This window comes from Erythrolamprus reginae, chromosome 4 (genome assembly GCF_031021105.1).
Source record: "Erythrolamprus reginae isolate rEryReg1 chromosome 4, rEryReg1.hap1, whole genome shotgun sequence".
In the NCBI taxonomy this organism is placed as follows: Eukaryota; Metazoa; Chordata; class Lepidosauria; order Squamata; family Dipsadidae; genus Erythrolamprus; species Erythrolamprus reginae.
In genome coordinates this window covers 64,327,094-64,354,036 of record NC_091953.1, presented here as the reverse complement: position 1 = coordinate 64,354,036, position 26,943 = coordinate 64,327,094, and the positions used below count along the sequence as shown (strand labels likewise).

Sequence of the window (26,943 nt, the reverse complement as noted above, 5' to 3'; positions counted from 1 at the left end):
CAAGAGTTCAGTTGATGCCTGTTGTTCCCTATCCAGATGCCCAAAGCCTCCAGGCACTGTGAAAGAACATCCATGGCTAAGTGCCTCAGCCTTTAAAAGTTTTGAATATTTACTTACCAGGGACATTGCTAAAATTGAAAAATTACATTATTGGGGATATTCATAAATTAAAGTCATCACGTGTGCATTTTGTCTGGCCTTGCTTGGGCTTGTGAAAACTCTAGTTTCAAAACAAAACACAAATGCAAGTAAAAAAAAATCGGAAGTATGCGTTTACAAGAATGTAATAAAGTTGAAAGAGAAAAGGAAGCAGGTGAGATCCTGGATCCAAGTCTAAGCCCTATCTCTCATTTCAATAGTTATATCTGGCAACTACATAAACAGAAGTCATAGCAACAGGGCTTGATTTTTAATCAAAGTTTATTATTTGACAAACAATACTTCCTTCATTCTAATCCTATATAAAGAATCACTAAGATGTAGTTGGTATTTCCCAATAGCAATCCAGTTGATGTCTAGAATTGTTAATCACTTCCACTTTAGGTAATTTTGAAAGTCTGCTGCCTCCATCGCAATCAAAATCTTTCCTCAGTCAGTTTAGTGCTTACCATTGTTATGAATGGGTTGAATTTGCTAAAGTACATTAGATAAATAACTTTGAAAGTGATTTTTGAAAGCAGGCAAAAAATTGGGCCCTAAATATTCAGATTCCCTTTTCTTGCAGCGATCCAATACATGGATAGGCAGGATCTCCATAGTTGTTTACAGTCATATTTGTGATATATATGTCATAAGAGATATAGTGTTGCTGTTACAAGATGAGCTTCCTATGATTGGATATGTATCCCCAACACACTTAGAGGAAGGGCTGACTTGGGAAGGTGCATTTATAGTTGAAGTCCATTTTCTATTGTTGCTATCTGAGTGAAAGAATGATGATGAGAAATGTTACTTCAGTAACATGATGATTGTCAGTTATCCAGGCCATGGTTATCCCAAAGGTGCTTTTTTTCCAAGAGGCAACTGGAAATTCTGATTTTTCTTTGAAGATTTTTCACTTCTCGTCCAAGAAGCTTCTTCAGCTCTGACTTGAAGCTTCTTGGAAGAGAAGTGACACATCTTCAAAGAAAAAAAGAAAAAGTCCAGTTGCCTCTTGGAAAAAAGGCACTTGGGGATATTTGTGAAGGATATATTGTTCATCCTGAGCTTGTAGAAAACTGACTCAGGCTTTTTTAATTGATATCTTAGGTAAATAAATTAAGAAAGACTCTTAAAAATTAATTTCTAAAGGATTAGGTGTGATACAGGTGCCCAAGTTTTGATATAAAGTTTTATGCGATTGGTTTCCGTCCATTGGATATGAATAATGTACCTGGTGCATTATTTAGGTTGCATCACATCATATTTCTTCCAATAAATTATGATAAACAGGCTATCATTTTGAAAGAATTGTGCTATTGAGTACAATTTGGGAATCTCATATTTTATGTTAAAATGCTAAATTTTGAATCACTGCTGCTCACCCTGTCCAATTGCAGCCTAATTAAAATTGTGTGTGTGTGTGTCAGAAAGAGAGAGAGAGAGAGAGAAAGAAAGACAGTGACAGAGACAGAGAAAGATAGACCCATATACCCCCTGCTCAGGGGCTATATGAGTAAATATTACATATGCTGTAAAAGAAAAATATTCAGGGTGGCCAATTTTAAATCTGTAGAGCTCTTAGAACAGGAGTGGAGAACTGTGGCCCTTTTATGACCTGTGGACTTCAATTCCCAGAATTCCTGAGCCAGCATGGCTCCTCATTTCTATCTTAGGACATTGATCTTTTTGTTAATGTGTGGGGGTGTTTCAAAAGACACCGAATACTTCATATTCTTCATTTGTCAGTGCATCTGTTGGGATGATGATATGTAGAGATGTCTAACTTGAGCTTGGGGATTCCACGTTACAAGTCTGTGCTTGAAAATCTAGATTCATGCTAAGAACTGAGAAATGCTCAGTGATTCTTAATGGCTTTCTCAAAATATATGAACCATTATAACTGGTTGGTATGCGTTCTGAGTAGGGATCAAATTTCAAGGTGTTTTTGATGATGCAATATTTTTTTTGCTATTTAATTGGCAAAAGCAAGAAAAAATATTACATCATTTTAAATCCACTTTTTCCTTTCACCAACCAGAAGCACAATGTAATTTAAATGTCCGTAATTTTTTTTCAAATTTTTCCTTGTCATTTTATAATCTAAAGTCAAAAGTCCTGTTTCCTGTTCTTTTTCCTTTTAATTATTATTAATATTATATTGATGGTCTTTGACCGTAAATTTTTTAAAAAAATTATTATTTATTTAATCTAAACTCTCTATAAAAACAGTGAAGTTAAAATATATTTATATCCATTATCTCTTTTTTTTCTTTCTTCCTTTCTGTTCCCATTACTTTTGCTACTTCCTTGTTGTTCATTTATAATTAAATCTGTTTTAGTTCCTCAATCCATTTACTCTGTAAACAGCACTTAATCATTAGCTAATAATGGCCCCTTTCCATCTGGTTAACTTTTAAAAATCCACATGTAAGTGACTTGCAATAGTGTATACATAATATTATCTATCCTAACTTACAAGACAAAATAAATCACAAGACAAAATAAATCAGCAGTCCTTAATCAACAATTGCCAGAACATTCTGTTTTTTCTGGTCTCTGACCCTTATTCCCTCCAGATTGTAGTCTCTACATATACAGGTAGACCTCGACCTATAACCCCAATTAAGCCCAACATTTCTGTTGCTAAGCAAGATAACTATTAGGTGAGTTTTGCCGAATTTTACAACCTTTCTGGCCACAGTTGTTAAGTGAATCACTGCAGTTGTTAAGTTAGTAACATGGTTGTTAAGTGAATCTGGCTTCCCCCATTGACATTGCTTGCCAGAAGGTTGCAGAAGGTGATCACATGACCAAAGGACACTGTAAATGTCATAAATATGTATCAGTTGCCAAACATTTGAATTTTGATCATGTGACCATGGGAATGCTATAAAGGTCATAAGTGCGAAAAATGGTAAAAAGTTACTTTTACTATTGCCATTATAACTTTGAACGGTCAGAAAATGAACTGCTGTAAGTCGAAGACAGAAGGAAAAGGGGGGACATGATCGAAACATTTAAATATGTTAAAGGGTTAAATAGGGTTCAGGAGGGAAGTGTTTTTAACAGGAAAGTGAACACAAGAACAAGGGGACACAATCTGAAGTTAGTTGGGGGAAAGATCAAAGGCAACATGAGAAAGTATTATTTTACTGAAAGAGTAGTAGATCCTTGGAACAAACTTCCAGCAGACGTGGTTGGTAAATCCACAGTAACCGAATTTAAACATGCCTGGGATAAACATATATCCATTGTAAGATAAAATACAGGAAATAGTAAAAGGGCAGACTAGATGGACCATGGGGTCTTTTTCTGCCGTCAGTCTTCTATGTTTCTATGTTTCTATGTTTCTATGTGAAATCAGTTGAATTTAATTTTATAGGGTTTCTTGAATAGACATGTTTTCCTGGTATGGCTTCTACTGCACATCATTTTATCCTAAATATTTCACCTTATAGTTGAATCTTATAAGGATGGGTCTATTTCTTTATATACTCAGGAAATAGAAAGCTGTGGTGCTTTAGTAAACAAATTCTTAGGATATAGAGAATGCAAAGGCAATGTAAGTGGGTCTGAGGAGAAGGGCGGCATAGAAATCTAATAGATAGATAGATAGATGGATGGATGGATGGATGGATGGATGGATGGATGGATGGATGGATGGATAGATAGATAGATAGATAGATAGATAGATAGATAGATAGATAGATAATTCCTGCGCAATTGTTACAGAAGCATAGGTGATTAACAGCAGTTATTTTGAGACTGCTGAATTGTTTCTTTTTCACCCTTAAAAATCTTCTGTATTGGGAAAACAGATTATATTTTTCATTCGAAATCTAAATAAATCAAGTACAGTTTTGGAGAAGCATTGCTCATATTTTACAAAATAATTCTCTGACACTGGGCTGGCTATAGAGGGGTGGGAAGTTCTTTTTCCCCCTTATAATAAAACTTTTTGTTTATTCTCTAGACCAACTATTTAGGCAAAACTTATCCTTCTGAGTTGATCTTCTCTTAATCAAACCATTCACTCCGCTTATTAAAATCTGTCATGTGTTTTTGAATTACTTATTGCTTGGAGGGAAAAAGCAGCATTAATTTTTGAGGAAGAGTGCAATTGGGAATCTAACTAGAATTAAGCATTTAAGAGCAAATAATCTCAGTATTTGATTTGTCCCTTCAAAAAAACCGGAAGGGTTTTAATTTTGGCTGGAATTGTACTGGACAAGATGTGCTTGTTGTGATAAAAGGGGGGGAAACATTTTCGGCATCACAAACACAAATTGTGTAATGGCCTGAGTCTCTTTGAATCAAAATCTAGTTTGTCAACTACAGTGGTACCTCATGATACGAACCCCTCGTCTTACGAAGAACCCGAGATACGAACCCGGGATTCAGAAATTTTTTGCCTCTTCTTATGAACTTTTTCCTTCTTATGAACCCACCGCCACCGCCGCCAAGAAGCCCCACCGCCCGGCTGTCGCTTTTTGAAACAGCCGGGGGGCTTCTCAGCATCCTCCTGAACCCAAACGCCAAACCCGAACTTCCGGGTTCGGCGTTCGGGAGGCCGCCGAGAAGCCCCCCAGCTGTTTCAAAAGATGACAGCCGGGCGGCGGGGCTTCTCGGCGGCCTCCCGAACACCGAACCCAGAAGTTTGGCAAAAGTTCGGGTTCGGGAGGCCGCCGAGAAGCCCCGCTGCCCGGCTGTCACCTTTTAAAACAGTCGGGGGGCTTGAAAAGCTACACCAAATAGCATGTACAGAAGAAAATAGCATGTATGGAAGAAACTGTAAATGACAGCCTCCGCTTGCCTTGGCTGTCATACGGTAGTAATGGACGGAGGGGAAGGTCAGTTATTTGGAAGGGGGGAAGTGTACTGGTGAATGCCCTGTTTGAAGTTGCAAATATTGCTAAGGAGGAATTTTCTCTTCACTATCTGCCTGGTACTGCTAGGCATCATGGACTTGTTGTCAGCCAGCCTATGGCTTTGGCGGCCCAGATGTGGAAGACCAAATGGCTGGCGCACCCACCTGGCACCTTGGGACATTGGGATTGGATGGGTGGTCTGGAGGGAGGGTTACTTGGGAAGGATTTGGGTTTCTTTATTGCCTTTTGCCTCAGAACTTGCTTTCCTTTTGTTGCTATCACTTCTTGCCTAGTAAAAGTACTCATCTCTATCAAATGGATTTGGGGGTTTTCTTTCCTGGACTTTGAATGGAAGCATACCTGACAGGAAGGAAGTGTGTAAAACGGAATGCAGAAGGCAATGATAGGAGCCTTTCACAAAACTTTTGCACTTTGAAATCACAAACATGCTTGCATTAATGAGTTGATTAACTCATGTAATGTTACATAATAAAACAACCTTTGTCCCTGTTTGAATTATAGCTTACTTATTTTATGTTGGAATTTCTGTTTGGGGTTCCTTTATTTAAGAATAGCTGCAGTACAGAAATTTAAGTGCTCTTCACTTGATGTAGGGATATTTTCATTTTTGATGGGAGATTACTACCTCTGCCTTTTTGCCTTGATGATAAATAACTGGGAATATTGTATTGTACACACTTGAATACATATACATCTATACAAGCTCAGCATTCTATATATCTTAGGTTAGCATTGGGTTAGGGTTGTATTCTTGTATATTGTGATATATTCATAGGAGTTTGCCTTGTAATAAGATGGGAACTACACTATAACATTTCCTATGATTATCTCAAAAGAATTTAAAAAGTGAACACACTAAAAAGCAACCAAAGTTATTATTTTGACAGTATTGCCTTGATAATTATTGGAATGGGCTATTTCTGCTATTAATCTACTTTGGTTGGTTGGTTTCTGCCAATTATAAACGGCATGGGGACAGGCATTTTTGTCCAGGAATGCAAAATAGGAAGGTGGAATATTTGGAAAAAAATGAAACCTCTCGTTTTTATCAGATTTCAGACTTTGGATTGGCCAAGTGCAATGGGCTTTCTCATTCTCATGATCTCAGCATGGATGGACTTTGTGGCACTATTGCATATCTGCCACCAGAACGAATTAAAGAGAAGAACAGATACTTTGATACAAAGCATGACATATATAGGTAAGTGTCTACATCAGTGAGGGTGAACATTTTTGGCACCAGAGCCCTGGAAACTCGAAGACCAACTGCATGTGCCAGCCAGCTGGTCTTCGGGTTTCCAGCATGCGCCTCCTGGTCAGTTGGTCTTTGCAGGAGCCAGAGCACCAGAAAATCAAAGACCATCTGGATGGTGCATGCATACCTGTTTTTTTGCCATTGTCAGGCCTTTTTCAGGCCATTTTCTGGCACTCCGGCACTCACAAACACCAACTGGCCGGGGTGCCAGAAACCCAGAAGTGCTGCTGGCAATGGCGCACATACCTACAGAGAGGACTCTTCGTGCCATCTCTGGCATGCATACCACAGGTTCACCATCATGGATCTACAGTATTCTGGGTTTTTTTTCTTTCCTTGTTGTACCTATTTTTCATTGGTAGCTGCTAGCCACAACCTAGTTATCTTAAATTAAATATAACTCTGCTGGATAGACTGTGGAATAATTCAAACTGTACGAAACCTGGTGCTATGAAACCCTCACCAGCTTTGAAGACAGTTGCTTTCAAAAACTGATTAAAAAACTGACTGGAATCCCAGAATAACATCCATAGTTACTGCAACAGTGGATTTCCAGTGCCTCCATTGTATTAGACTCTGTGCTTGCAGTTTGGGGTTGTAGAGCCATTTCTGTTTCCAGAATTGAACTGCACACCAGCGTGTCATCTTTGAAATGGAAGGACTTCCATATAGATTATTGCAAGAGAATTCCTATGTTCTTGAAATGTTGACAAATGTTGCCATTTCATATCCGAAAATCAGATGTAATTAGCTTTACAGAATATAACTGTAAACACAGCATGCTATATGCATTAATGGTTTTATAAAGGTATTAATTATGTCTTTGCAGCTTTTCCATTGTTATCTGGGGAGTTCTGACACAGAAGAAGCCTTTTTCGGGTAAGCAAAACATCTCTTCTTGTGAATCATAAGTAAATGACCATGTCAGACAGAATTCCTCCCTGGACAAAATAGGTTTATTGCGATATGGTTAGTCTTCAAATTTCCAGCCATAATAACTGATTGCGTTCATCTATTGCAACTACTAAAATATTGTCCATGTCATATGAGAAGGGCTTTCCTGCTCTTGTTTCTATCCTGGGAGCCATCAGATGTGAGAAATTCCAGAAAGGAGTATAGCATTTACCATTCATTATTGTTATTATTACTTATTAAATTTGTATGCCGCCACTCGTGATGGTATATAAGATGAAGTCTCTAAAGAAAGAGCAGCTGAATTATATGGAGTTCCTTATAACGTAGGATAGCATGTAAAAAAGCCTAGATAAGTGACTTGTGCCCTCGGTATTAGTTCTAGACCTATTGCTTTAAGGATTGTGATTTACAGCTATTGAAAAGAAATGCACTAGGTACATTTTCCATCTCTTGCTCCAATACTGATTCTTTTAATACATCCATGTATACTGTTCATCTTTTTGTTTCATCCTGTTCAAATAGGGTAAGAAAACTATCCAGAACAGCCCGTTTATAAACAGTGTAACATGTATAGCATGTTACTACATGTTGAAAGTTTAGATTAAAAAAAAAAAATCTCATGGATGGAAAAATGTCTGCCTAGTACTAGATTGGGAATTTTAAAAGAAAGCACCTACCAAACATGTGTTTTCTTCTTTCTATTTGTAGAAGAAAATAACATTCTACACATTATGGTGAAAGTGGTTAATGGTCATCGCCCAGAACTGCCACCTGTCTCCAAATCCAGACCTCGTGCATGTAATAACTTGATCAAATTGATGCAAAAGTGCTGGCAAGATGATCCTAGCAAGAGGCCAACATTTAAAGGTAAACATTTAAAGGTTGCTTCTAATCAAATTCCTTGGTAAAATGAGTCATTTCCAGGGTAAAAGCCTGTAGTAATCCCCAGTGGAGCCCCACCAAAATCTTGTTAAAAATGATGAATACAAAATATACACAATGCATTATTGTGCTGGCAATAGTCAGGGAACATCCTATTACAGAAAAAAGGATTACAGGAGATCGTGTCTAAACATGAATAGTTGATTTAGGCATCAGATGTGTTCCAATCTAGTTAACTCCCCAAATTGTTGCCTAGGGTGGAACTTTCTAATCTGAATTAGTTTTGCTACAATATATTCAACACAAAGCAAACATATTAGAAGCCTTATTTATGATTCTGGCTTCCATGATGCAAATTAGTTCTGGATATTTAAAAAGCATTGAGATGCCATAGTTGGGCCAACGAAACCTGAGGGGGAGATTCTTGCCCTCCAATCCATGTACTTAATTGGCATTTGAGTCTACCTTTTTTCCAATTAAAAAGAAAAATAGGGAGCTGCTCAATTACCTCCTCCATAAAGTGTAGCACCTGCTGTTCAGGGCAACAGTCTCATTACTGGATGACAGAAAGCTAGCATTTCAGTTATCTTGCAAATATATTTTGACGGGGAAGCAGGCATACAGTAAGAACCAGAAAAGCATTGATAGCTCTTTCTAAAAATGCTTAAAGTTGAAATAAACTTTGATCCTTCTGCAATTACCCACCTTCCCTATTCCCCAGTTTGGGGAACATAATAAAATATGGGGTACATTTCTTCATTATATTCATTACATTGCTTCAGTTGAATGTATCAGGATCACATTATATTATATTTATAGTGCAGATGTTCTTCACAGTTGTGTGTTGGGAGAGATTTTTTTTTATAAAGGTGGGAAGGTAATTATTGAACTGGTGAAAATGGCTGTTCCTTTGTGTTTATTTTACGTTAATTTTTATGACAAGCTCCTAGGCAAGGCAGAACAACTACCCATTATCTGAATTATCTGTAAAATATCCCTTTAGTGAAAAGGGAGGCCTATAGCAAGTAGGAAGAAAATAAATTGCATCTTTTTTTTTTTTTAGAAATTACTTCTGAAACAGAAGAGCTCTGTGAAAAGCCAGAGTATAAGGAAACAACAGTTGACGAAGACGCAAAGTCTTATCAGACCTATACTAAGGTATTTATTAAAGCATTGTATGGAAAATTGGGTGAACTTTAATATGTTCTCTTATCTTTCACTCAACTTATATTTTAATTTGAAATGTTTATTTTCCCCACCTGCTATTTTCCAGGAGATGTCCAGTATTTCCCAGCTAAAACAAGAACCTGATCCTGCATCCGCTAAAGATTACAGCCTGTCTGAATTGTTGTCCCAGCTGGACTCGGGAATTTCACAGACCGAACAGCCCGAGGAGCTCAGCCGCAGTGCATCTGAATCTCGGCTCGCCACCAGTGACAAGAGACTCTCGGGAGTGTCTTCTGTAGACTCCGCCTTTTCGTCAAGAGGTTCTCTGTCACTGTCATTTGAGAGAGAGAATTCTGGAAGTGGTGAGTTTTGTTGGGCAAGATGTAGTCAACTGTATATGTTTGAGCTAGGGGCAAAATTATTTAGAAAGAGATGGTAACTGATGTGATTGAGGAAGTACAAAGCACCCACTAGTCTCTCTCTCAATTAGCTAAATAGGCTGCCTGGATGTCATTCCATGTGCAATTCCCAAGGGGTTATAGGAAAAATGTTTCTGTGCAGGGAGAGGTTGTATTTATTGATTTAGGTCAAACTTCTTTATATTAGCTTTTAGGAAAAAAGGGTAGTTACCAAAGTTAGCTGCCTGAACTATTTAATTTAAATATTTATTTATTTATTTTATTTTATTTTATTTATTTTATTGGATTTGTATGCCGCTCCTCTCCAAGGACTCGGGCGGCTCACAGCATGTACAGAAAAACAAGAAACAATAATAGCAATCCAAATAATACATTTAAAAAACCAGACTTTAAAATTCTAATAAAAAAACCATCAATATCATTCATTCAACAATCAAACTAAAGCATTCATTGGTAAGGGGGGAAAATCTAAGGAACCCCAGGCCTGGCAGCAAAGATGAGTTTTTAAACTCTTCCAGAAGGTGAGGAGGATGGGGGCAGTGCGAATCTCTGGAGGGAGCTGATTCCAGAGGGCTAGGGGCCCCACAGAGAAAGCTCTTCCCCTAGATCCCGCCACCTGACATTTTTTGGTCGATGAGACCCTAATAGACCAACTCTGTAGGACCTCACCGGTTGCTGGGATTCATGAGGCAGAAGGCGGTCTCAGAGATATTCTGGTCCTATGCCTTGTAGGGCATAGGATATATCAGATATGGGAATTTTTATATATGGGAATACCAGCTTGTTCCTTTAGTTTTTGAGAGCAGTGTTCATGCTGGATGCAATATAAAGGTTTCACAGCTGAGGCTGTAAAAAGACAGTTGAGGTGCCAAACACTGAAGAACACATACGTGATTAAATGTTTACTTTTATATTGAATATTTAGGACCAGTTTGGTGTAGTGGTTAAGGCATCAGGCTGTAGACCATGAATTCTAGTTCCACTTTAGGCCCCAGGCCAGCTGACTTTGGGTTAGTTGCTTTCTCTCAGCTCTAGGAAGGAAACAAGGACAAACCTCTTCTGAAAAACCTTGCCAAGAAAACGGCTGGGAATTGTCCTATTAGTTTCTGAGAACTGGATACAACTGAATGAAAATATTAAATATTTAGAATACTACTTCTACTTAAATTGGGCCAGAATACATCCGGAACCGCCTTCTACCGCACGAATCCCAGCGGCCGATAAGGTCCCACAGAGTTGGCCTTCTCTGGGTCCCGTCGACCAAACAATGTCGTTTGGTGGGCCCCAGGGGAAGAGCCTTCTCTGTGGCAGCCCCGGCCCTCTGGAACCAACTCCCCCCAGAGATTAGAACGGCCCCCACCCTCCTTGTCTTTCGCAAATTACTTAAGACCCACCTTTGTCGCCAGGCATGGGGGAGTTAAGTTATCCTTTCCCCCTAGACTATTACAAGTTATGCATGGTATGTTTGTGTGTATTTTTGGTTTTTTATAATAAGGGTTTTTTAGTTGTTTTTATTAATTGGATTGTTCATGTTGTTTTACCACTGTTGTTAGTCGCCCCGAGTCTGCGGAGAGGGGCGGCATACAAATCCAATTAATAATAATAATAATAATAATAATAATAATAATAATAATAATGAATATTGAGGAATGTGTCAGATAGCTAAACTGACTTTAGTTCTGTGGGTGAGCATGTGCCTTCTTCCATGTGCAAACTAATTTGAGCATATGTAGGTCAACAAGTCAAAAAGATAAACGAATAAATAATAAATACTAATAGCCAGATATTAAAGTATGAATAGCAAGATAAAATCATGGAAAATTTGCCCAAAGTTCAAAAAGGTTGTGGAGGAGTACAAAATTTCCCAAATGAAAGTACCAGCAGGGAAACTGTCATAATTTATCTAATGAAACTCTTGGGCCTTCTGTGCTTCGGTGAAAACCCAACTGACATAGAATATTTTTATTTTTGTTTTTTTGCTTCTCCAGATATTGGTACCACAGATATCCAGAAAAGAAAGCTGGCTGAGGCAATCCTATCTGGAGACACGAGTAAACTCATGAAAATTCTTCAGCCTCAAGATGTAGACCTCGTTTTGGATGGGAATGGAGGCCTTCTGCATTTGGCCATTGAATCGGGCCAAGAAGAATGTGTTAAGTGGCTACTTCTGAACAATGCCAATCCCAATCTGACCAATAGGAAAAGTTCTACGCCCCTCCATATTGCAGTAGAGAAGAGGAACAAAAGCATTACTGAGCTGCTTCTCACAAGGAAAATTAATGTGAATGCCAAAGATGAGGATCAGTGGACAGCTCTTCATTTTGCAGCCCAAAATGGGGATGAACTAATCACAAGAATGTTGCTTGAGAAGAATGCCTTGCTGAATGAAGTGGACTTTGAAGGAAGGGCACCAATCCATGTTGCTTGCCAACATGGTCAAGAGACTGTAGTGCGCATCTTTCTGAGAAAAGGGATTTATGTTGATATCAGAGGAAAAGATAATTGGGTGCCTTTACATTACGCTGCATGGCAAGGCCACCTATCCATTGTGAAGCTTCTAGCCAAGCAGCCCGGAGTCAATGTGAATGCACAGACTGTCGATGGAAGGACCCCTCTTCATTTGGCAGCCCAGAGAGGACATTACAGAGTTGCTCGAATACTAGTAGAACTGCAGTCAGATGTCAACGTAAGAAATGCATTTCTTCACACTGCCCTTCATGTAGCTGCTGAAACTGGCCACACTAGTACTTCCAGGCTGCTCCTTAATCGCGGGGCAGATATAGAAGCAACAACAGCAGAAGGCTTTACTGCCCTTCACCTAGCAGCTCGTAATGGCCATTTATCCACAACCAAGCTGTTGATGGAAGAAGGTTCCAATATCCTGGCAAAGGGTCCTTTAAACAGGACAGCACTGCATCTTGCTGCTGAAAATGGACATGATGAGGTGGTAGAGGTCCTTGTCAACTCAGAAAACATAAACGATTCAGATGAGGAAGGGTTGGTGGCTCTGCATCTTGCTGCGAAAGGTGGACACACACAAACAGCCGAAGTTCTGTTAAACCATGGCGCCTGCATCAGTATGCAGAACTTTGCATTTCAGACCCCACTGCAGTTAGCTAAACAAAATGGGAGCAACACGATTATCACGCTGCTTAGCCAGAGATAGGGGTTTGCTTTAAGTGTAGGACAGGCTAATGATGGCCATAGCATGAGTATCTGCTTAAACTTCACATATAAGTCTGACCTCCCTGTTGACAGAAGCTACTTTTGATGTGGCAATTCAGTCTAATCAACTGAGCAGGCAAGGGAGTAAGAGTCATAGGGTTCTGCGTTCGATTTCACACTTCCGTGAAGAGGAGCGCTGAGTAAGTCTTTGGCGAAGACATGATGTTCTTTCCCCATAATTCAACATGGGTGTTGGCTCGCTGGAAAGATGATAGGAAGAGATTTTAAAAAGAGAGACGGTTATCCCTTGTTCTTTTCAGTGTAAAATCAGTTTCTAATATTTCAATCATTCTTTACATTCAATGGGTGAGGTATCTTTAATTGTCACTCTGGAATTTTTTTTTAAAATTGATTTTTCCTTGACAAGATGCATGAATCAAACTATGAAATCATTCCTGAAAAAGTACTGCAGGGATAATTGTTCTAAAGCCACATAGAAATTAAAACCCCAGTTTTATTGTTGAAAAAAAAGTTAAGTGCCTATTTCAAAACTACACATTTCTAGCTCTCTGATGGTCAGTTTTTCTATGATAGTTATTATCAGCTAATGCTTACAATAACAATTGTGAACATCCCTGTGTTAATTAGAAAATCATTTCTAATATGCACTACCAGCTTCTGTATATATACAGTGTATATGCATAATATTTCAACATTGAACATGTTATTAAATGGAAGAAAGCACAAGTACAATAACATTTGTACAAGTGTGCATAAGCACATGAAAATTTTATTTCATTAAATATAAGAATAGATTGTGTTTCTTTTTTAGTATTGTGAATTACTGAACCACAGGTATAGCAATGTTTCCAAAACAGATTTATTATGTATAATAGACTAATAGAAAAATATACTATGTATATAATTCAGGACATTGCATGCTCTTTTTTCTACAGAAGAAAATGGAGACTTTTTAGGTCTGGGTATGTTTTAATACACCTTTTGTAATGTTCATTATTTTCAGAAGTTCCACAACTGATCTGTTTTACCAATAAAATAAGTTGCAAAAATGACTTTTGAGAAAATAGTTGTTGTGCTTTATTTTTAAAGAACAGTTGTGTTTTATAACTTTATTTTTGTTTCCCTACCTCTTAGAAATATTTTGCCAAGGGATATTCCCACCTTACAGAATGCCATAATGATCATTTTCCAAAACTGGTGCCCCACTAATCAAATATGTTTGATTACAATTCTTATCATGCCCTACCAGTACAGCCAATCGTTCAATTGAGATTTATTTATTTTATTATATAGCCACCCACCTTAAACCAAACTGGGCATCTACACCAAGACTAGAACAATATATACACAATGAAAGCATAATATTGCGGCCGCGAGAGCTATTGTGGGGCTTTCTAGATTCACCCACATTTCTACAACACTCTGTGGCCTGCACTGGCTGCCAATCAGTGTTGGTAATGACCTTTAAAGCCCTACATGGCATTGGACCAGAATACCTCCGGAACCGCCTTCTACCGCACGAATCCCAGCAGCTGATAAGGTCCCACAGAGTTGGCCTTCTCTGGGTCCCATCGACCAATGTCGTTTGGCGGGCCCCAGGGGAAGAGCCTTCTCTGTGATGGCCCCGGCCTTCTGGAATCAACTGCCCCCGGAGATTAGAATGGCCCCCACCCTCCTTGTCTTTCGCAAATTACTCAAGACCCACCTATATTGCCAGGCATGGGGGAACTGAGACACCTCCCCCAGGCTTTTATATTTTATGTTTGGTATGTATGTGTTGTATGGTTTTAATTGCTGGGGTTTTATATATCTTTTTCTTTTAATATTAGATTTGTTCACTGTTATATTGTTTTTTATTATTGTTGTGAGCCGCCCCGAGTCTTCGGAGAGGAGCGGCATGCAAATCTAATAAATTATTATTATTATTATTATTATTATTATTATTATTATTATTGGTCATAATCAATATATCTGGAATATATCAGATTAAGAAGGCTGTTCCAAATCAAGTAGAAACAACGTAACTACATGAACTCTCATGCTTGGTTTTTAAAAAATCAGCTGATTGAATAGGGATTTTGAAATGTGAGTGCTGTTTCTAACAAAATACATTTTATTTTGCCACAAGAGTCAGCAGGCTAGTGAAAGTTTGGATCTTTTCCTAACTACTCAAGAATACTAGCTGTAGAATCAGCAGACTGTTTGGAGACTACTCATAATAAACTATGAATTTCAACATCCTCTTAAATAAAATGGTAATTGAAAAAAGATTATACTTTGCCTTTTTGTTGCTTAGTACAGTATAGGATTGGGGAGAGGGTGTTAACATTTTAATTGGGTTTAAGGAATGGTGCCATACTGTCAATTATGAAGGATTAAATTTCTCCTGAATAAACTTTTCTAGGTTATCGTTAATAATATCAGGCATGTGCTTCATATTTCAGTACAATAACTGCTTACTTTCAGCAAGCATCTTGTAATTTCTCAACCATACATTGAAAATTGTGGTAGAAAAAATACACCAATGTAGAAAGTTCCTATGTGAAGACCTATTCCCTAATTCTTATAACATACGTCATTTCCAAGACAAATGAAATTTCTGGGCACTGTGCCTTATTCATCTGGTCGATGGCGTCACCAATTGCTTAAACAAGTTATGCAAGAGTGTTGCTGCTTCAATTGGTGCCAGACAGAGTTGTTATGATACATTGTTGATGCCAATAAACACATGATTATAGGAGAGGAAGATCTCAGGTAGAGCAAACTGGACCCCAAAATTGATCAATATCATCTTTTAGTTACAAGAGAATTGGAACAGAATGTAAGTAGTGGATTAAGAATAGTACTAACTTAAGAGATAATGCACGTAGTTTAGATGTGTCTCCCTATATCCCATAATTTTACGAGTTGCTCAGAAGTAACACAAAGAATCATTGTAATATTTAGGAAAGAGAAAAAAATTGTCCTTAAAAATATAAAACCAGGTTAACATAAAAAGTGTGAAATATACTTAGTGGTATGATGGAAAAGTTTCTTTACTCTATATACTTCGAGGAAAAGGCTTGTCATTTTAGTGATTTGTTCAAATGTTGACAAAGGGACTTGTGTTGACTTGAACGAGCTGTTGCAAAGGAAATAGGCCATGTTAAAGACATATTACCTATTCATTCTTCCCTGGGTAAGTGAGAGCATAAAGAACTCTAATAATTGCTTCCCTTCCTCACTTGTCAATACTGGCTGCTATCTTGCTTTTTGAATGGGTGGCCTTTGCATATTATAGTCTCCACCAACATCTCCAACATATCTTGGTTTTTAAAACAACCTTGCATGAGTCTGGTTTTTCTAGTAAACCTGTCTTGCAGAATTCAGATTGTGCAAGAGAAAGGTAAATGAATGAAAGAGTTGAGATTTGCCTACAGGGTTGTTAATAATAAAACAACATTCTTTTTCATTGCCACAGAAAATCCTGAGCATGTTCAAACGGTAAGCTTATTCAGGCATTTTGGGACCTGTAGGAACAAAGGTAATAGCTCTCCATTAGCATAGCTTTTTAATAAAACTGTCAGTGGAAAAGAGTGTTGCAAAGGCTGATAGTATATCAAGGAACTGTTTGTAAGTTAAAGTGGAACACTTTAAAAGCCAGATATGCAGTGTCATGGGAGTGTCCCTTTTTCTCAAATCTTAGCAACTTCAAGATGGGTTGATTTCAATTCCCAGAATTCCCTAGCCAGCTTGATGGCTAAGGAATTCTGAGAGTTAGGGTTCACACATCTTAAAAATGCTGTAGTTGAGAAACATTGCTGCAGAGACACGGGCACCTATTTTATTTACTATTTGTTAATATAGTTATCCCTTCAAGCTTTAATCAAGTCTTCACTGCCCCGCCTAAGTTCGTTTTATGATTAAGAGAGGGAAAAAGTAAGACTGAACTCACAGACCATTATTTTTCCTTACCAGCAAATCTCTTAGGAGAAGCACAATAGGACAGAAATGTGAAAGGCTGCACAAGAGTAATTTTCTCTTGAAGAAGATATGTCTATATATTGATGAATTATTTATTCATTATTATTATTATTATTAATTGAATTTGTATGCCGCTCCTCTCCGTAGACTCGGGGCAGCTAACAACAATGATAAAAACAGCATGTAACAATCCAATAATAAAACAACTAAAAACCCTTATTATAAAACCAAACATACACACAAACATACCATGCATAACTTGTAATGGCCTAGGGGGAAGGAATATCTCAACTCCCCCATGCCTGGCAGTATAAGTGAGTCTTGAGTAGTTTATGAAAGACAGGGAAGGTGGGGGCAGTTCTAATCTTTGGGGGGAGTTGGTTCCAGAGGGCCAGGGCCGCCACAAAGAAGGGTCTTCCCCTGGGGCCCGCCAAACAACATTGTTTAGTCGACAGGACCCGGAGAAGGCCAACTCTGTGGGACCTTATTGGTCACTGGGATTCGTGCGGTAGCAGGTGGTTCCGGAGGTAATCTGGTCCAATGCCATGTAGGGCTTTAAAGGTCATTACCAACACTTTGAATTGTGACCGGAAACTGATAGGCAGCCAATGCAAGCCACGAAGTGTTGAAGAAACGTGGGCGAATCTTGGAAGCCCAACCATGACACTCACGGCTGCGTTCTGCACGATCTGAAGTTTCCGAACACTTTTCAAAGGTAGCCCCATGTAGAGAGCGTTGCAATAATCGAACCTTGAGGTGATGAGGGCATGAGTGACTGTGAGCAATGACTCCCTGTCCAAATAGGGCTGCAACGCGCCCCTCGCCACAGCCGAAAGATGATGTTCCAATGTCAGCTGTGGATTGAGTAGGACGCCCAAGTTGCGAACCCTGTCTGACGGGGTTAGTAGTTCCCCCCCACCAGGGTAATGGACGGACAGATGGAATTGTCCTTGGGAGGCAAAACCCACAGCCACTCCATCTTGTCTGGGTTGAGTTTGAGTTTGTTGACACCCATTCAGGCCCCAACAGCCTCCAGGCACCGGCACATCACTTCCACTGCTTCGTTGACTGGACATGGGGTGGAGATGTATAACTGGGTATCATCAGTGTATTGATGCCCTTGGATGATCTCACCCAGCGGCTTCATGTAGATATTAAATAGCAGGGGGGAGAGGACCGACCCCTGAGGCACCCCACAAGGGAGAGACTTAGAGGTCGACCTCTGACCCCCCAATAACACCGACTGCGACTGACTGGAGAGGTAGGAAGAGAACCACTGAAGAACAGTGCCTCCCATTCCCAACCCCTCCAGCCGGCGCAGAAGGATACCATGGTCGATGGTATCGAAATCCGCTGAGAGGTCAAGAAGCACCAGGACAGAGGACAAGCCCCTGTCCCGGGCCCGCCAGAGATCATCCATCAACGCGACCAAAGCAGTTTCCGTGCTGTAGCCGGGCCTGAATCCAGACTGCTGAGGACCTAGATAATTGGCTTCTTCCAAGGACTGCTGGAGTTGGAGCGCCACCACCTTCTCAACAACCTTCCTCATAAAGGGAAGGTTGGAGACTGGACAGTAGTTATTAAACATGGCTGGGTCCAGGGAAGGCTTCTTGAGGAGGGGGCGCACAAGTGCCTCCTTATAAAGGGCCGGAAAGGACCCCCTCCCCAAGGAGGCGTTGACAATCTCCTGGGCCCAGCTCCGTGTCAACTCTTGGCTGGCCGAAACCAACCAAGAGGGGCACAGATCCAGTAGACAGGTGGCCGAACTCACAGCTCCAATGGCCTTGTCCACTTCATCAGGTGTCTCCAAGTCAAACTCCTCCCAGACTGATGGACAAAGACATTTAGCCCCAGTCACCTTGACTGACTCATTGTCGGCCGATACTATTCATAGACTAAAACTGCCACCAGTTGGCCCATTTATGGTATTTCATGGATTTCATGGATTCTCAAGTCTATTTTTTTTTTTCAATTTTTTTATTATTTTTCATAAAACAGACATACAGACGTACAAACATTAAACATAAAATGGGGATGTGTTTCCCCGCTTCTTTTGAAAGTATACATTCAAATAGAAAAAAGAATACATAATCAAACATTTGTTAAATGTTAAAAAGTCTAGTAAAAAATTTTCAAATCTTAAATGCAATATTAGTACGGTATAAGTAAAAATGCTTAATATGTTATTTATGTGTAATATATTCATCTAATCAAACATTCAAACAAATCTCAATTACTAAACATACATAAAACAAAATTTTTAATATATCGCTTGTGAGTAAACTACTATATCAAAATCATCAACAAATACATCTAATATTGTTATTACCTAAATAAAAACAGATCTATCTCTTATTTTTTCTTATCTAACCATTTATATATGTTGTTCCATGTTTCATAAAATTTTGTATCTTCTTGATCGTTTAATCGTCTTGTCATCATATCCATTTCGGCGCAATCTAATATTTTAGCTATAACTTCTTCTTTCTTGGGGATTTCCTCCCCCTTCCAGTTTTGCGCATATATTATTCTAGCCGCAGTTAATATGTGAATGATTAAGTAAAAAGTTTCCTTCTTATAAGTCTGATTAGTAATTCCTAATAAGTAAAATTCCGGGGTGTTATCTATATCATATTTTAATATTTCTTTTAATATCTTCTCAATCATCTTCCAATAAGTTTTAGCTTTGCTACATGTCCACCATTGATGGTAATAAGTTCCTATATCTTTCTTGCATTTCCAACACAGTGGGGATGTTTTAGGAAACATTTTAGCTATCCTGTTTGGTGGAAGGTGCCATCTATAAAACATTTTAATTTGGTTTTCTTTTAATGAAACTGACTTGGTCATTTTCCAATTATTAATCCAGACTTTTTCCCAAGTATCAATATCTATTTCCTTACCTATGTTTCTGCACCATCTTATCATGGTATCTTTTAGAGTCAACTCTATATTTTTGTGAGCGATAAGAAATTTATATATTTTCCCTATCATTTTTACTGAATTATTAATAATTAAATGACTTAGCAAATTCTTACTTTTATTAAAAGTGTAAAGAGTTATATCCTTCTGGTATCTGGATCGAATCTGGGCATAATGCCACCAATCTATTATTATCCCTTCTTCTTGTAGTTTATTCCTAGGCTTTAGCTTCATCTGATCATTTAATAATTCTTTATATCTATAAAATATTTTCGTGTCTTTTATAGATTTTGGATGTGTTATTGCTTCTAGGGGGGCTATCCATTCTGGGACATTTAAGAAGTGATTTTTCTTTATGTCCTTCCAAACCTCTAGTAAATACTTCCTTAATGTGTGTCTTTTAAAATATGAGTGATTTTTTTCCTTGTCATACCATATAAATGCATGCCAGCCCAGCATAAGATCATGTCCTTCTAAATTTAATATTCTTTTATTCTCTAAGGTTATCCAATCTTTAATCCATGTTAAGGCAGCGGCCTGATAATATAATTTCCAGTTTGGAAGACCAAATCCTCCTCTTTCTTTAATGTCTTCCAAACAGTTTATTTTTATCCTTGCTTTTTTCCCTTGCCATATAAATTTTTTAACTAAGTTTGTCAAAGTTTTAAAGAAAGTTCCCCCTGGGTTTATTGGAATTACCTGAAAAAGAAATAAAACCTTAGGCAGAATATTCATCTTGATTGTGGCAATTCTTCCTAAAAAAGATATTTTCAGGTTATTCCATGTTTCTAAATCTTTTTTAATTTCTGATAATAATTTTATGTAATTATCATTTTTTAAAGTTATTGTTTTCGCTGTTAAATTTATTCCTAAATATTTTACTTTCTTTAGGGTTTTTATTCCAGAAATATTTTCTAATTTAGTTTCTTGTATTTTATTCATATTTTTGGTTAAGAAAGAAGTTTTGCTTTTATTTATCTTTAAACCTGCTACCTTTCCGTATTGTTCAATAGTTTGCAATAAAGAAGGAACAGTTGTTATCGGTTCTTCAATTATAAACGTTAAGTCATCTGCAAAAGCTTGGAGTTTGTAAGTTTCGTCTCCTATAGTTAAACCTTTTATTTCGGAATCCGCTCTTATTTTAATTAATAAAGTTTCAAGTGTCATAATAAATAACAATGGTGATATAGGACATCCTTGACGAACTCCCTTGTTTATATCAAGTGCTTGTAGTTGGTTATTATTTAGTATTATTTTAGTCGTTTGTTTTGAGTATATAGTATCTATTAAATTAACAAATTTTGAGCCAAATCTCATTTTGTTTAATTGCATTTTTATAAATGTCCAGTTAACGTTGTCAAAGGCCTTTTGAGCATCTAAGAACATTAAGGATGCTGTCTTATCTGGATGTTGTTCATAGTATTCTAATGTGTTTATTACTGTTCTAAGGTTATTTTTAATTTGTCGCCCTGGTAGAAATCCATTTTGGTCTTGATGTATTATTCCATTTATAATTCTTTTAAGTCTATCTGCATAAATGGCAATAAATATTTTATAATCTACATTTAATAAAGATATGGGTCTATAATTTTTGATTTTTAGTGGGTCAGTGCCGGATTTGTGTATTAAAGTTGTCAGCGATTCTGACCAAGATTTCGGAATTTTACCCTCAAGTCTACATAAATTAAAAATTTCTAACATATAGTTTCTTACTATTTCATTGTCTATCTTATACCATTCTGCCGGTATAGCATCCGGACCAGTGGCCTTATTGTTTTTCTGTTTTTTAATTATAGTTAGGAGTTCTTCCATTGTTATTGGACCATCCAACATAGTCTGTTGATCTTCTGTTATTTGTGGTAATTTTGAAGCCTGTAAGTAATTAAAAACCTCATCTTCACTAACATTGTCTTTGGCATAAAGATCTTTATAAAAATTATAAACAATGTCCGCCTTTCCTTCTGTATCATATTTTATTGTACCGTCTTTGTCTTCTAATTTTTTTATCAATTTGGATTGACTCTGCTTTCTAAGTTTATATGCTAACCATCTGCCTGGTTTATTTGCATGTTCAAAATAATGTTGTTTTGCTCTTTTAATTTTTTCAGTTATTTGATTTTGTTCTATAATTCTAATTTTATGTTTAATTACATTTATTTCTGTTTTAAAGTCTCTGTTCTTGGTGTGTTGCTGCGATGCAAATTCCAATTGTTTTAATTCATTTATTAGTTGTACGTACTTTAATTTATTTTCCTTATTGTATTTTGCTGTATAAGATATTGTTAACCCTCTTATATAAGCTTTGAGTGTATCCCATATATTCTGTGGAGTGGTGTCTGGGGTTTTATTAATTTCAAGAAATATTTTTAATTCCTTTTCGATCCAATCTTTATATTTCTTATCATTTAATATATTTCTATTCATCCGCCAAATATTCTGTTTGTTGTTCCTTCTTATATAAACCACTATTGGGTTGTGGTCAGCCCATGTATTAACATCTATCTCTACTTCCCTTATTTCTTCTGCAACCATTTTTGATGTCCATACCATGTCTATTCTTGTCCAGATTTTGTGGGGATTAGAATAAAACGTAAATTGTCTTTTATGGGGGTGTCTTTCCCTCCATATATCATTTAGCAATAATTCTGTTTTCATTTTTTGGAAAGTACTTGGTAGTAGATTTCTTTTTGTTTTTTTCCTTTTATTATGACTCCCTCCCCCTGAATGGTCTAATTGCCTATTCACAATAGCATTAAAATCACCTATTATTAATACATTCTCAATAGCTAAATCTATTATTATTTGATGTAAATTTTTATAAAATGTCATTTGGTCTTCATTGGGAGCATAAATAGAAACAACCACTATAGGTCTAGGTTCAATATCAACTTGCACAATCAATATTCTACCATCATTATCCTTATATATCTGTTTGGAATTTATAGAATTCTCTACATACATCACCACACCTCTTTTTTTTTGATCTGCTAATGCAGCATACATTTTTCCAATTTTGGGATTCAACAATAATTTTTGGTTATCTTTTTTGATATGTACTTCTTGTAGTATTGCAATTTGAGCATTTTGATTTCTGATTTTAGAGAAGATTTGTTTCCTTTTCCTTGGTTCATTAAGTCCGTTAACGTTTACCGAAAAGATCTTTAGATCTTTAGTTGTTGTCATTTAGTGGGTTTTTTGGTTTCTCGCTGAGGCTGAACTCTTCTTATAGCACCTTGGTCCTGCTCTATTACTTGAGCTGTGGCCCCCAATAGTTCTTCTTGTTGGATTGCTAGCATCTCCCCTGGTTGCTGTTGTGCTGGTTGTTGTTGAGCCTCTTGTTGTTTATCTGAAAAGTCCATGTGGCTAATGCCACTATTTTCAAAGAAATACCTAGCTTGTTCTACATTTTCCAGCTTGTATCTTGTAGAACGCCATGTCAGAGAAAGACCTTGTGGGATTAACCAACGATAGGTTATATTTTCTTTGATCAAAATTCTGGTAAGAAACTGGTAATCTCTTCTGCTCTCTCTGACACTTCTTGGAACTTGTTTTAATATTTTTATTTCCACTCCTTGATGTTGGAGTTTGGAGTTTCTTGCCCAATGGAGTATGTCGTCTCGCAAAGTTTTCCTGGTGAATTTGATATGAATCTCTCTTGGAAGATTGTGGCGACGGATGTAACTATTCGAAGTCCTGTAAACTTCATCGATTTCTTTCACTAGCGCAGCAGGATCCTCCTGGAGTATTCCTCCAATCGTTTCCGCCATAGTCATTTTTAAATCTTCATCTTTTTCCTCTTTCATGTTCTGAAATCGTAGTCCATACGAAGCACGTTGCATCTCCAGCTGAATAATTGATTCATCATGTCTTCTGTGTCTTACATCAGCTCTCCCTTCGAGATAATCAATTCTTTTTGCGTTTTTGTCGGATTTCTCTTCAACCTTTTTCACTCGATCATCACTTTCTTGTAGTGTTTGTTGGATCACCTTTATCTGGTCTTTGACCTCGCCCATATCAGCTTTCAGTTGGGCCATCTCCTTTTTAAATTCTGCCAAGTCTGCTTTTATAGCTTCCCTTTGTTGTGTTGCATCCTCTTTTATAACCTCTCTTTGTTGGGTGGCATTCTCTAGAGATTTAAAGATAAAGTCTTGCATATTGTTTAAAGTTTCTTGTAATGTTGCAAAGTTGGGCTGCGTTGTTTTGTCTTTTTCTTTATCCTTGGAAGACATAGCTGAGGCCTGGTGCGTCGGGGAAGGACGTGGGGACACTTGTGGAGAAGAGATTGTTGCAGTAGGTTGTTTTTTGACTGTTTTAACAACGGTTGAAGAAGTTGACATTATCAATTTTGAATCCGCTGTTTAAAATTTGAATTAATTTAAATCAATCTAAATTTATATATAGTGAAAAGGAGAAAATTTCTATAAATTCCAAATCTATTCAATCTGTTTTATTAGCGGTTACGCTTGAATTATAACTATTCAATTATCAAGAAAATTCAAAATCCAATATATATTGTTATTAATTATTTTGAAAATTTAAAAGTTTAAAGATATAATAACTCAGGAAACAAATATAAAACTTTTAGGAATAGAAAACCAGTAAAAGTTAAAAATAAATGGTCTAATAAAAAGACAAAATAAATGACAGCAAAAAAAGAGTAATAACTATTTTAAAAAGAGAGACTTTGAAAAAGTACAGAGAAAAAAAAGGAAGAGAAAAAAGACTTAATAAGGCAGCAAGAAGAGGGAGAAAAAGGGAGAGAGAAAAAAGAAATGGGGAGTATTTCAATTCAAATAATTAGAATAGAGCAGGAAACCAAGGTTTGCTAACAATGCATAGTCTTCAATTCAAACTTCTTTTAAAAATAGGAATAAAAAGAAGGAAAATCAGAAGGAGAACAAAAAAAGAGTTAATTAATCAAAAAGAAAACACAATATGTATAGTTATGTTCTTGTTATAAATCAGGAAATTATATTAGATGAATAAAGAGTGTGAATCCCAATGTCAGAAAATACAATTGTACTTAATCCCAATTGCAGGTCTCACGAAAAGAAAAAAAAAGTCAAATTAATAATTTTCTTGTAGTTAAAATGGAGTCTATGTTCTTTTCCAAATTCAAGACAAAGGCAAAAAAAATAGATCCCAAGATGGAGTCAGGTTAGAAGTCAGAAGTTCATATGATCAGGCAGATGTGAAAAGGTTCTCAGAAGAAAAAATAATCCCAAGGAAAAAAAGCAATCAGCAAGTAATCCAAAGTAGTTCAAAGGCAATCAGCAAGTAATCCAAGTAGGTTAATCCAAAGGTAAATATTCCAAAGAAAAGGTATCAGTTCCTTCTATTTCCCATTTATTTTCAAGTTGTTATATAATGTTATTATGTTGCAAAGACAACAGGATGAGAAAAAAAAATAAGGCAACAAAGTTATATTCCTCCGCTGTTAAGATGTCAGCCCGGAACACAATGTTTTGACAGACTATAAAAAAGAAATTTTAGTCATCTTTACTAATTTCTTTTAAGCATTGAAATCTTCTAAATAGTCATTTCCAGTTCAAGATCTTTTATTAAAGCATAGGGTAAAAAAAATGTTTTATAGATTCCAAAATTCAAATACAAAATGGAAACAATGAAAATGAGAGAATTTAGTCTCGGCTGTTATTTGCGGATGAGACTCAGAAAAAAAACCTTTCACTTTCGCCTCGTTAAAGAAAGCTTTCCCTTGAGGCTTGCGAACGATCAAATCTTCAGATTTTGGTCTTGAAACAAAGAGGAAATTTTTTACCTTGAGTCCTTTATCGGATGTATTCTTTTTCAGTTAGTTAAATGTAGAACTTTCAATTTAGAGCTTTTTCTCAGCTTCCCGCTGGGTGAGGGGAGAAAGCGCTGGCCGGTCCTCTCAGGCGAAGAGGATCGGTTCTCCCGTCTTCGAAGCTGCGGGGCGAACCGCTGCCTCTGGAGTCTCAGCGATGGCTCCTCGGGCAGAGGGGAGCCCCCTGTTCTGGGATCGGGCCATCCGAGCCCGATCCGATCGCAAATGCGACCTTCGAAGGGGGTAGAAGGGATCGCTTGGCAGAGCCCTGCCAAGGATGTCCCGCCGCGATCACCGCCAAACCGGAAGCTGGATTCTCAAGTCTAAACCACCTCCTCGGTCCACGTTTTGCCGTTCCCTTCTCTCTCTTGTTTCTCTTTCCAGTAAAGAATCTAGCTAATATAGTATTTCCCTCTGAAATATTCTCTTTAAAGGCATAAGTCCTCGGAGAGAGGCGGCATACAAATCAAATCAAATCAAATCAAATAAGTAAGTAAGTAAGTAAGTAAGTAAGTAAGTAAGTAAATAAATAAATAAATAAATAAATATGTGTCAAATGATGGGGAGTTCACAACCTCTGCTGGCAGGCTGTTCCACTGGTTGATCGCTCTCACCATCAGAAAGTTCTTCCTTATTTCCAGGTTGAATCTCTCCTTGGTCAGCTTCCAACCATTGCTCTTGGTCTGGCCCTCTGGTACCCTGAAAAATAGTGTGACCCCCTCCTCTCTGTGGCAACCCCTGAAATATCTGTATACTGCTATCATGTCCCCTCTGGTCCTCCTTTTTGCTAAACCATCCATGCCCAGTTCCAGCAACCTCTCTTCGTATGACTTGGTTTCCAGCCCCTTTATCATTTTAGTTGCTCTTTTCTGAACTTTCTCTAGAGTTTCAATGTCCGATTTTGTAGTGGGGTGACCAAAATCGAATGCAGTACTTTAAGTGTGGTCTGACTAGGGGATTATAGAGTGGGTATTAACCCGATAGAAGGGCTCTTTTTCAAGCATCAAAAGGAGGAGAAGGCATCCAAATGGAAAAAATCTCAAAAAAATGGGGGGGGAAATATGGCAGCACCCACGGACCAAATCAGGGTCACTACTGGTTTGGAAGATCCAGTCTGAACTGGGAGTAACCCACCCCGTTGCCAATTGATTCATATTTATGATGGTTGAAGTGTCCTGAGGTCATGTGATCTTTTGTAACCTTTTGACAAGCAAAGTTAATGAGAAAGACAGAGTCACTTAACAACAGTGTTATGAATTTAACAACTGCAGTAATTCAGTTAACAAACGTGGCAAGAAAAGTGGTAAAATGAGGCAAAACTCACTGAAATGTTTTACTTAGCAACATAAATTTGGACTCGGGTAGAGTCATAAGTTACGTACTACCTGTATGTATGTA

The 26,943-nt window shown here is 37.5% G+C and overlaps 1 protein-coding gene across 2 annotated transcripts in view; it reads left to right on the top strand.

The window, feature by feature from the left end:
• RIPK4 (receptor interacting serine/threonine kinase 4) overlaps positions 1 to 13,906 on the top strand; it is a 36,103-nt gene extending 22,197 nt beyond the window's left edge. For both annotated transcript variants that reach the window (XM_070750450.1, XM_070750451.1), the window contains exons 3-8: positions 6,083 to 6,231; positions 7,115 to 7,164; positions 7,909 to 8,067; positions 9,146 to 9,240; positions 9,356 to 9,611; positions 11,657 to 13,906. In XM_070750450.1, coding sequence (XP_070606551.1) covers positions 6,083 to 6,231; positions 7,115 to 7,164; positions 7,909 to 8,067; positions 9,146 to 9,240; positions 9,356 to 9,611; positions 11,657 to 12,834 — 1,887 coding nt within the window. In that variant the 3' untranslated portion in view covers positions 12,835 to 13,906. The remainder of the gene's footprint in view (positions 1 to 6,082; positions 6,232 to 7,114; positions 7,165 to 7,908; positions 8,068 to 9,145; positions 9,241 to 9,355; positions 9,612 to 11,656) is intronic.
• The last annotated feature ends 13,037 nt before the right edge of the window (positions 13,907 to 26,943 follow it).